At 38.0% G+C, this 12270-nt stretch overlaps 1 protein-coding gene across 1 annotated transcript in view; it reads left to right on the top strand.

Moving 5' to 3' along the window:
• The window catches only part of CDK13 (cyclin dependent kinase 13), a 49894-nt gene that overhangs the window by 17390 nt on the left and 20234 nt on the right, over positions 1 to 12270 (top strand). Inside the window, 3 exon segments of the mRNA XM_064443859.1 lie at positions 115 to 254; positions 1950 to 2120; positions 11310 to 11499. Coding sequence (XP_064299929.1) covers positions 115 to 254; positions 1950 to 2120; positions 11310 to 11499 — 501 coding nt within the window.

The following is a 12270-nucleotide window of genomic DNA, read 5'->3' as shown; positions in this document are numbered from 1 at the left end:
AGTAAGACAGTTATCTAATAATGTCTCATAAATATGCAGCGTTGAGGTGTTTTTTCAAGGTTAAGACAATCCATAGACATATTAGCTGTATTCTTAGAAATGCTTGTTTTCTAGAATATGTGGACCACGACACGGTGAAACAAAAGAAAAAGAAATAGACTGGGGAAAGCGCTGTGTGGATAAATTTGATATCATTGGTATTATTGGTGAAGGCACTTACGGACAAGTTTACAAAGCAAGAGATAAAGACACAGGTAAGTTAAAAAAAGTAAATGTAATCTTACAGTTCTAAAGTGAACAGGATATTTTGGGTTTGTTTTTATATTGAGTAGAATTTGTGGTGTTCTGCCCTCTAATGTCTCTGATAGTCACTAGCTGAGAGCAGGAAGAGCTGCTGTGCAGCACAGCCCTAAAGTGTTGCATATTGGGTATTTTTCTTGCAGTGTGACTTTACAACAGTGACAAAATTTTAAAATTTCACATTAAACTATTGCTCAAATGAGCAAGCAGTCACCACTGCGATACTTAATAATGTTGCCACTACTTCTCAATAGATAATGCATTGAAACTGATTCTTCATGTGGGCTGTATGTTGCTTGATCATTTTGTGTTCCGTTAGTAGTTCTTTATGTGACGGCTTGCCCTTCTGGCTGATTTGTGCCTGCTTTGAATGCTGGATAACTTTCTACCTCAGCAGTAACTGAATCACATAGGATCACATACCAGCCACAGTTCCTTTTTTTCTGATTTCCGGAAAAATGAAAAGTGTAATTATAATTCCTTCTTCATTCTTCGCCTGTGCTTGTCTTAGTTTGCAAACTTAAGAACTAAAGTTGAACTGTCACAGATTTTATTTTTTACCTCCTACGTTGGGAACCATTGCAAATCATTGTTAAGAGCTTCTTCCTGCTCTCCTGCGATTCAGTTCTTCACACATTTTACTTTCTAATCCTGTCATAACCATGTTGCCTCTTCAGCAAGCTTCGGGTTATTTGTGTGTGGCAGTCATTTCTCCAGTAGAAGTTGTTGCTTTCTGTATTCAGTGGGTCCATACAGTTATAGCAAACCTTCTGTCAGCTTTGGATTCAGATCCTATGTGGAGTGGCATTGTGGCCTTTGAGATACCTTATAACAAGCTGTGCAATGGGCTTTCAAAGCAAGTGGACGTTGTGTCATACTGGAATGTGATCTACTGTATTTGTCATATACATTGGTGTAGGATAAGTCCTTTTTAGAGCTAACAAAGATATCTCTGCTGTCAAACTTCCCAGACACAGCAATAAACTTAGAAGAAAAAAATGGTTGAGCTGACATACAGTCTTTAGATATCCTCCATCATTCTATGAGTAGATCGTGCTCCTGCTGTTTTGCAGAATCTAGGTTCAATTCAGGCCAGCCTGCAGTAAAATAATAACGAAAATTTCTCCTCACTGTAAACATGGCAGTGACACTTCTGTTGCAGAAAGTATACTCATGAATTTGAGAACTCGTGTGTTGTCTGCCTCATATCTTCAATTATGTAGCATTTCTAGCTAGATGTATGCATTCTCACCTGTGGTGATGTAGTAATAAGAAATCCAGAGCAGACACAGGCCTCTGTCTCTGAAGTTGCTGTTGGTAATCGCTACTATATGGGGGTTTATTGATAGACCCAGTGTGGAGTATCAGGATACAGGTGGGTGAGGTATACAGGAGGAACAAGACAGAACTTACAGTGGGTAGCTGAAAATTCTCATTTATACTTTTGCTTCTTCATGGGATTGTTTCCCACCAGTGGTTAATTCTGTTTCCATTCAGCATAGTGTTTGGTGCAGGCATCAAAATGGTAACTGTTTAATCCATTCAGAAATAACAAATGGGAAGGGTTTTAAAAACAAACGAGCAAACCCAATAGTAAATTCCATAGTTTGGTTTTTAATCTTCATGTTTTTATTTAAATTTTCTCTTAGGGGAAATGGTGGCACTAAAGAAAGTACGACTGGACAATGAAAAGGAAGGGTTTCCAATTACAGCTATTCGGGAGATTAAGATTCTTCGACAGCTTAATCACCAAAGCATTATCAACATGAAGGAAATAGTGACAGATAAGGAAGATGCTTTAGACTTCAAGAAGGACAAAGGTATGTAGGCTAACACAGGCGTAACTCTTTCTGGTCCCGTTCTTAGTACAGTAGTCTGCTACACTGAACTCAAGTTAAGCTTCATTGAAAAATATGTTTGCAAAACATGGTGCTTGACAAGGGGTTTTAATTTTGATTTAATTAGTAATAGAAGTCCTTTATGTAACTCAGCTATGCCTTTTGCTCATAGAAACATTTTTGTGAAAATTTTGTGGGGTAAAAGGTTTATTATTTGATTCCAGTTTTGCTGGAGAAGAACAGATGTCTGACTCCTGACACAGATCAGGGAGGGTAGCAACAATAGGAAGCTCTTAACTGTGAGATTTTTTAGCCTTTTGTTTTCTTTGTAGTAGTTTATCATATCGTTTAGAGTATTGTAGGCTCAATGCTGAAGAGGTGTTTTTCATTGTAGGCCTTGGTTTTATTTGAATTGTGCTTCAGTTGTTTTTTTCATAACTGGGCACATGTGTCTTGAAGGCTAGAAGAAGGGTAAATGAAACAAATGAAAAGCAAGATTTGTGTGTGTGGTGGTGGTGGTGTTTTTCCCCAAATCAAAGGCATGCAGACTTCTACTCTTTTGGTTCCTTCAGTGTTAAGCTTGGCTTGTTTGAGTTACTGCAACCTCAAGCAAACAGGGTGGAACTCATGCAGTGTTGTTGCACGGTACTTTTGATATTGGAGTGGTCGTTTTGTCATGGGAGGCCATTTCCTTTTAGGTGCCAGTCTTATAAACCTATCACTTTGGGGTATTTTAGTGTCCTGTGGGCAATTTGATACATGGTTTGGCTGAGGAGGTTGTTTGGAATGTGGTACCTGTGCTTCATCCCTGCTCTCCCTCCCTGAGTTTCTGTACAGCATGCCTGGCACCAGTGCGGGTTGAAAACACTGTATGTACTGCATAGCCAGCAGAAACACCAGGTGACGTCATGATGAGTCAGATGATGGCTGTCAAAATTAAGCAGGGGAGGGAGTTTGGGGTTTTTTCCTATCATCTTGAGAAAGTATAATAACTTGAAGGCTATACAGCACTAACAGGCTTTTTTATTGTGTTTAAGAGTAGGAAGCATGTTGCAAAAGAGTTTCTCTAGGTATGTGTGGGTTCGGTGGTTGGTGCCCACTCTGAACCCTCACAGTCTGCAACAGCCAGTTTAGGCTTTTCATGTGAATCTTGTACTGTGTTTTAATTAGGTCTAACCCACTTGGCTAATGAGACTACACTGAGCCTTGACTTCATAGTTAATGACTCATTAATGAACTTTCTCCCTTTCTGGTTGGTGCCATGTCTAGGATTGAATTGTAAATTTTTTTTGTGTACTTCAAACTGTGTGTCTCATTAATTTCAAATGCATTTTTTTGTCCAAGTCTGTATTTGTGCTTTTGATACTGCTTTCAATTTAATTTCTGTTTCTTATTTAACAGCTTATTAAAAAAATTACATTTTTGAAAATTTGCAAGGGAAGGGGCTTCTCTGGAGATGCTAGAATGAAATTAGTTTCTGGTAGTGTTTTGAAAGCATTGGCATGATAATGAGACTGTTATTATGACTTGTCTGTGAAAAGATGGAAGATTTTTTTTTTCAGGCACCCCATTCTATATTTCTCTAATGAGTAGTTCATTGTGAGATGGGGATTTATAGCTGAGACGTGGTCAAATTGTAGTCTACACAGGGAAGGAGTGCAAGTGGGAGGAAGCTTGGTCATTTTCACTGTAAACCATTGCAAACACAAAAGTAGGCTGCTTGGCTTAAAAAAAACCGTTATGAAAGCAGTAGTGATGTCTTTGAGCTTCAAGTAGATGCAAAGTGTTTTGCCCTCTGAACATGCTTATGCTTAATGTATGTCATATGTGCTTATATTAGCTTTGAAATACAGCTCTTACAAAACCCTGCCGGTACACACATTTGTAAAAGTAGGGAATGAGAACATTTCTGCCAGCACATGTTTCTCTAGTTAATAGGAGTAAAGTTAATTTTGTGTTTAAGGATACCTGTCATATCCTGACACTCAACTACTCATTACTCATCTACTTATTCACTTAAGTTTTTTTGGTGGTTGTTTTTTCATTGTTGTTGTATCTCAGTAGTTTAAAATGCAGCAGATTTAGTTTCCTGACACTTGTGTAAATATTGGGCACATTTTGTACAGTACTTGTTTTAAGGATGCTTTTTCAGATAGTAACATTGGCCTGAAAACCAGCAATGGCTTGGCTTGTACAACTTTGTCCTGATACTTTAAGCTGTGCTACGTGTATTTAAGTGACATAATCCTATGTCTTCCACGCTTCTGAGCATCTGACTTGTCTCAATATTTTAAAAGGCATTTTATTTTTAAAGAAAATGGAAGAAAAAGTATATCTGTGTTTTATTCTGGCCAGCTTAGGGTGTAAGTTTAATGATAGGAACATCTTTAATACATAGGATTGGTTTTAGTCTTTCTAGACCAACCACTAGTAAAGGAAATGTAACGCAATGAAGCAGTGCTGTACACATTACAAGGATATTTCCATCAGTAGAAATACAGCACATCAGACAGCACAATTGTTTGCATAGGTTGGGCACATAAACAGCCGAGTGGCCAGTACATGGGTCTGCTATACTGAAGATCTGAAGTTTTTAGTTTTGCAGTCCTCATTATGTGTGAGACAAGTTTGACAAAGTTGGAGAACAGCATTACTGATTACTAACTGGTAATGTAACATCTTGATTCTAAGGCACCATTCTGCTGGGTAAAATGTATACATAGGGTGTGGCAAGGAGGAGTATCCATTTTGTATGTTTCTCATGTAGGCTTTTCTCCCCTACCTATCATTCAGAGAGAGAGAGGAACACATAAGCTTGGGGATGGGAACACATGACTCAGTTTGTATTCTGCCTTGTGTGTGTATCTGCATAACAGCTGACTTAACAGTATGTTCAGCAGACATTTTTTTAAACCTCCTCTGCTTCTCTCAGGACATAAAGCCTCATTTGACTTAATAGCACTGATGACCTATAATTTCCGTTCAATTTTTCCTAAAATCTCAGAACTCTAGTTGTTTTTGCTGGAAATGTTTTCTTCTAGTGAGCTAGTGAAGGAGCAATTGTGGGTGTCAGTCTCCAACAGTAGTAGAAGCAGCCTGACACTGTTGGTGCTTATGACCAAGTCTCCTGGCAACTAAACTTTCCTTCACTTTTCCTTTTTGTTCGCTTTATGGTAGTTCAGATTAATTGGAGTTCATGTTGGAGTTCATGGTAATAAACTTCATGTCTTGGAGCAGAGTTTGGGGCAGGAAGATTGTGCTTTGCAGGAGCTCTTAAGTTTCTTGGAGCTTGTTGGGTTTTTTGGGTTTTTTTTTGTCTTTTTTTTTGTCTGAGAAAGTTTGTGTGATGTTCCCTGGGCAACTGTAATTGAAGAAAACAAGGTCTAAAGCAGAAGTTGAAAACAAAGAGCTATTTCCTATGTATATTCAAATCTATACACCTCATAAGCTAAGTTAGTTCAGCCACTTCAGTTTTAAAGCGAATCATTGGAAAAAAGGCCCTTCTTAGTTTGGCCTTTTGTCAGCTCTGGTTTGTTTTCTCAGTGTGTCTGTAACTTAAATGATTTGGGTGTCTCTCTCTTTTTTTTTTCTTTTTTTTTTTTTTTTTCTCTGGGTACCTGACATGGTCATTCACTTCTCAGTTTCCTCTTTATCAGCTAGAAGCTGTTTGCAAGTGCTCAACAGTCTAGCTATGAGACTGCCATGATCTCCGTTTACTAAACATGTGGAGAGTGCCTGACTTAGCTTTTGTTGCTGTGAATATAAAACCAGTAGGTGTACTGACTGCTGTCTCCTCCTTTTGACTGGAAGAGGCATGTTTAATAGCAGACCTCAGGGAGGATGCAAAAGTTTGCATGGGAGACTGTAATAAAAAAGATCTGGTTAACATAGCAGCTTGTTTGTTTGGGTTTTCTTGTGTTCCCCGTGCCCCTCCCCTGTGTGTGTGGTTTGAACTCAGTGTTTATCTTAACAGTGCTGTAGTACATGTGCCAAAATGACACCGACACTGACTCTGTGGTACATTGTTGTATAACTAGCAGGTTACTTTCTCACAGCTGTCAAGGAGTACTTAGTCTGTCTGAAAGCTTGTGGTTTGGAAGGAGTCTGACAGCAATCATGTAGTATCAGAGGGTACTTCACTACAGGGTTCCTTCTCTACTTGCAGCTAGCTTTATCTGGGTTTCCTGGGAAGCTGAGTAAAACCAAACCGATCTGAATTTCAGAAACTTCTAATAATCTACAGCTTGCTTTGCTGCTCCCAAAATAGCTGATAAACTTCGTACCCAAATTGTTTTCATGCTGCAGCTAAGTTATCAAGCATAGTCTGACTGCTTGAGTGGCGCTTCCCGTTTGTGCGTGCTGGACTGGACTCTGGTCTGGAATGAGAGCTGACCTAATTGTGTGGCTTTTCAACTTGATCCATGTTATGGCAAAATCAGAAAAATCCCTGATTGCTAGACAAAGATTTTTGATAAGTTTGGTTTACTTTTCCTCTGCTTTGAAGTGTTTTGTTTGGTTTCTTATTTCCCTATAGTACGAGATGAAACAAGGACAGTGTTTAGTCCCAGGGATTGTGTCTGCCCTTGGCTGGTACGCCTATTTCAGAACATGTTTCTGTGTATGTAGGATTTGGGTTGGATTTGTTTCAAGAGGAGAATACGCAATGGGAGAATAATACTGTCATCCAATAAAAAGTTTATATTAATATTGGATTAAAAAAAAGACAAGTTCTGGTTTTATTAGACGAAATTTGTCTTAAATGGTAAGTTTTGTGATATCTAAATGGAAAAATTGGTATAGCAGTGATGCTTTCTTTAGTCAGTGGCTATGCCTTTATTTGGTGTTTCACAAATTAGAAGATATGTTTGTAAAATGTGAGTAGAAAGAAAAGATGAATGTTTAAGGGACTTTAAGGAATTTAAATGTAAGGAACTTCAAGGAATTGCTGGACAATGTCGTTAGTTTTCAAGTTGTATTTGATCAAATTGTGTTCAATATCGTCTTGGAATATAGTGTATCACGAGTACTGGAAGAGAAATGTTAAGGAAATGGAAGAGTAAATATAATCCAATTATCTTTAATCAATCAAGGGGGGAAATAATCTGTATATTGCCTAGAAGAAGCTGAGGAGGCTTATTAGCAAAATGAAAATGTGATGGAGTTTCATTCTGAACAGTGAGTACAGCACAAAACATTGAAAACCTGTTCAACATCTCAGCATTGTACATACCACGCACTGAACAAGGCAGGGTTCCTTTTTTAATTTTTTTAAGCATTTTTGTATTTCAAGATAGTATTGTGATGTTATAGAAGGATTGAAATAAAATTTGCACACAGTAAGTCACCTCTGGTCTCCCGATTCCTCTGATCTGTATGTAATCATGTTTCGAGATACCCCAAACACCTTCCTTAAATTTCATTTGGAAAATTTTCACTTAAAAGCTGTCATCTATGTAGTCTTTTGGATCATTCTCCCCTCCTGCTCCTTCCCTACCCCAGCCTGAAGCACTCATATCTTGCTTCGGGAACAAATGTGTAACTTGATGTCCTGCTTTGTTGGATCTGTGTGGTTTGATGACAGTCCACAAAAATCCAGAGCCTGCCTGTGTCACAAAAATGTAAAGTATGTTTTGTTAGGGTTTTTGGCCCCTCAGAAAATCCTTTGTTTATTACAGATCATTGGTGCCATGTTTTGCTGAGTTACCAGTTTTGTATGCATAGCTTTACAGCATTATACCCCAGTTCATTTTGTGTTTCGGTTAAGAAAACTGCTACTGTTAGAGCTCCATGACTTGAAATATATGAACAGGAGGAGGAGATCTGTTAATCCTTTAATTATTCTAAACCAGGATCTCACTTTGACCCTTATCTATCTTAACTGACAAAACAGTAAAAACCAGGAACTTTTCTAATTGCAGGCAAAAGGAGTAAGGTGCAGATTGTTTCCCTCTGTGTTAGTCTCCTTTATTTGTTGTGTACCTTCTGAATAGATTCAGCTGCTATCTCTTACCCCATCTTCAGAAGTAGGCAATATTACTGCTGTTCAGCTGTTCCAGCTGCTGCTCCATCAACATACAGTGACATTAAGGTTTCTTATTATCTCAGTAGATGAAGGAATGGAGTTGAGCTGCGTGGTATTAGCAAAGGAAATGGGGTATCCAGGACATAAACCCCTTGTTAGCGCTTTGTTGCAGCATGTGGAAATGGACAATAGGCTGCCTCCCACCCCACAGGTACTTATTGAGAAGTGTAGGTCTTTAACATAACCAACAGTAAGATGAGTAATGTTGAAGTCAAATGAGTAATTCTGCATTCATTTGAATTGTATGTGCTTCACTGTAACAGAGCTTTAGGGGTTTTTATGACACTGCTTCCACAAATGTGGATATTGGGCAAAGCTAGCATGAAACAAAAGGGTCACTTTAAAATGTAATCTCCAAGTTATTGAAAGTCTTGGCCTCATAAAGGAATTTTTCTGTTAGATTTTCCTTTTTGATAAATGGGTATTTGTGTGGCATTTGTTTTGACTGAACTAAAGGATGCTGTAAACTTGAACTCAGACTGTGCTCTAGTAAGCAGACTGCTGCCTGTGCATAGTTCACCTGTGAAGTCTTCCATGACTGTTTTCTTCTTCCTGAATATCTATAGCTTTTCCCTGTTATGAAGGATCAAATTCCCTGACCTGAGGAAAATCAATGGAGATTTGAAATTATCAAGGGGAATAATGTAACTGTTGTGTTGACCAAAACTGTAGATCTCTATCAGAAAAGGGCACTATGTTTGTCTCGAAATAAACTAATAGAAGTTGCACTTCAGTTTGCTTTGATACTTTTTTTGCAGCTACAATCACTTCTAAATACAGTTTGAATAATAATGAAAATCAGGTTTTAACGGTTAGACTGCCAAGGCTACTAGACTAATTTTAATAGTTTCTCATAACCGGGGAAGAAGATTCAGCTTTGACAGGTTTTCTTTTTAAAACAAATTTGAACATTGTATAATATGTCTGGAGTAAATAGGTAGTAATGCACAAGTGTAATGGATCTGTGCGTTTGCTCTTGCTCTGATATGGAAGGAACATTTAGCATTTATACTGTTCTAGCGTATGTTTCTTGGAGTTGCAGAGAATATAAATAATTGGATGTCAGCTCCCAGGTACTACCCTGTTTTACTTATGAATTGTCTCCATTGTCAGCTTTCCTTCTAGCATGAGGGTATCAATTGTGATTGCTTGTTACAAATAGTGGTGAAAAATCTGGGGAGCTAGTGGCAGAGCAAGAAATTGCTCAAGGCATGGAGCCTGCTTTGCATATAAACAAGGCTGTGTTCAGCTGTTCCCACTAAATAGGTCTGCAATCCTACTAACCCTTCCCAGTCTTTCTCCTTGTCATGTACACACAGTGTAGTCTGCTACCATGACAGAGTTAACTTCCCTTTGTATTCCAGAGCAAGACAATACCAAGATCATTTGTATTCAATTTTGTTGAGCTGACATCCTCTGAAGGGCATATCTAGATTATTCTGGCACTGCAGCATTAATATCAGGTGTTTTGTTTCAAGGCATTTTAAAATATGTCATAGTTCATACTCAGCAGTTGTCAGTGAAGTACCTCTAACACCAGCTTGCCAGCTATCTTGTTCTGAAAGATCAAGATGAGCCTCTGTGCTTTTACCACACTGAACTTGTGAACTGCATTGGCGAACTCAGTTATGCAGAGTAACACAGCAGATTTTTGGTTCTTCATTGCTCTTAATACCCCTTTCTTTCCTTTTTAAGTGGTGAGATTGGGTTGTACCTGCTTGATTTACCTCCTGCTCCACCTCCTCTGTACACACACCAGCAGGGGTATTTTATGATCAGTATTTTGCTTCCTCTGTGACATACAGCAGGACCAAAGGACCTAAAGGAAAAACAATGAACTCTGTATTATGCAACGGGCTGTGGTTCAGCTGCTCTATGCTGATCTTTGTTACAAGTTTAACACTTACTGTATGAGTAATCTTTTTTCTGTTTGTTACATAGCAGATGGATTTAGCACTCTTTCTTCCCTTTTCAGCTACTGCAAAAGAAACCAAGTCAGTTCATTAGAATTTGGCCGTGTGTGTGTGTGTGTTCTGGCAAGCTTACTTCTCATGATTGCTCCAAGACTTTCACTATGGAATGGTGAATGGAAATTTTATTTAGGAACTAGAACCTGTAATGAGTTCTTGTTGGGCAGAAGCTATTTGTACTTCAGAGTGGTAGCTTTAAAATCTCTTTGGAGGAGGCTTTTGAAAAAGGAAGGTAGAGAGACCCACTTGAATGTGGTTTCTGCAATGCCAGCAGTGCTCTGCAGGGACTGCAGTGTCTTCTCTGCCCCAGAGTTAAGAAGGGGAAGAATTAAGTACTAAAAAGTACATTCTACTGAGAATGGTTGTGCTAGAGGTTAGTTATTGCTGCTTCTGAAGCACTCAGCACTTTTCCTCTTTAAGAATACTTTGAGATATATATATCTTAGAGCCTTGGCTTTAGTAGTTTTATTTGTGGAATTACATGGGCTAACTTGAGATAAGACCAGATTCTATTATGCTTAATGTATGTTTGTGGCAACTTGGAATATGAACTCCATCTTTGCAGAGCTGCTGTAGCTAGTAGGTTAGTTCTGCTTGCTCATTTTGTTTTGTCCTATAGGTATTTTTAGTCTGAGAGGGGCAGGCTTATTTTTGACCCAGTTCCACACTGAAAGCTTAAAACCAGTCACCGAATCATGACATATGAACTAATGCTGTGCATATTTTGTTTCTAGATTTCTCCCCAAATTTTACATGGTGAATATTAACCCAGTTAATTTTTCTTTAAACGAAATGGATGGAGATTGAGAGCCATAGGGAGAGTACACGTCCAGCTAGATTAAAGTGCCACATGGTAGCATTATATTTGTTTTCACAAATATTTGACTAGTATAATTGTTTACATGAAAAAACAATTTTATGAAAACATTTTAACTGCACTATATTTCATTACTGTTATTGGATATGAGGTACAGCTATAAATATTATTGCAGAGAATGTAAACAGTTGTTTGAAACAGTTGTTTGTTCCAACTTTCAAAAGTAGGGAGCAGCAATGCTTTTAGACTGCTGTTAAACCAATTTTCTCTGTTTCTCCTACCCTTTCCCTTTCTTTTCCTAGGTGCATTTTACCTGGTATTTGAATATATGGACCATGACTTGATGGGACTGTTGGAATCTGGTTTGGTTCATTTTAATGAAAATCATATTAAATCTTTTATGAGACAGCTGATGGAGGGCTTGGCCTATTGTCATAAGAAGAACTTTTTGCACAGAGATATCAAATGTTCAAATATTCTACTAAATAACAGGTATGGATATTACTTAAAGTATGTAAAAAATATTGTATGTTAACAACACCTTTAAATCTTTCTTTTAATCGTCACAGTTCATCTATGTTAAGTAATAAGCAAATCCTTTTTTTTTGATTGCCTAGTTGCTTTAAAATCAGTTGTAAAATATTAATCCAGTAACATTACTGCTTGACACTGAATCCTGCAATTGTTTGCTAGACTTCTCTGTGTTAAAACAGCAGGATTAAAACTTGAATCTTTTAGGACAGAGTATGGGGGAAATTATCTAAGTTCAAATGTATTAAAACAGAATTTTAGGATGTGTGCATTTGATGTGTATTCTTTTTGCCATCTCATTTCAAGATGAAGTGTGGCAAGGCTGGTTCTTTATGACAATTCCGAGGTCCTCGTCTTCATCAGTCAGGATAATGCTTTAAAAGAATGTTCCATCAGGCATGTTCAAACATGCTTTGGCTTGCTGTTATAGCCATAATCAAATGAGGAGAAGAATTTGTTTCTTACTACTTTAACCACTTTTTAATTACAAATCATATTAGTAAACATGCTTTTGTTAGTGTGCAACAGCAGCATATAAAAAGCCTGTGTGTGAAGACAGCGGATAGCTTCAGTACAGAACTGTTCATCAAATCCAGCAGTACTATTGCCAGGGAGCAACTGTAAGAGCGAGTAAGAGTGAGGTTTATAACAGCAAAAAAGAGTATCTTTACAGAGCAGGTAGTTGGCTTCTGGGATTTGTTGTCACGGGAGGTTTTCTGGGTAGTGTCAGGA

This window comes from Phalacrocorax carbo, chromosome 2, assembly GCF_963921805.1.
Source record: "Phalacrocorax carbo chromosome 2, bPhaCar2.1, whole genome shotgun sequence".
NCBI lineage: Eukaryota > Metazoa > Chordata > Aves > Suliformes > Phalacrocoracidae > Phalacrocorax > Phalacrocorax carbo.
The sequence above is the reverse complement of the archived record's forward strand: the minus strand, read 5'-3'. Positions and strand labels throughout refer to the sequence as shown.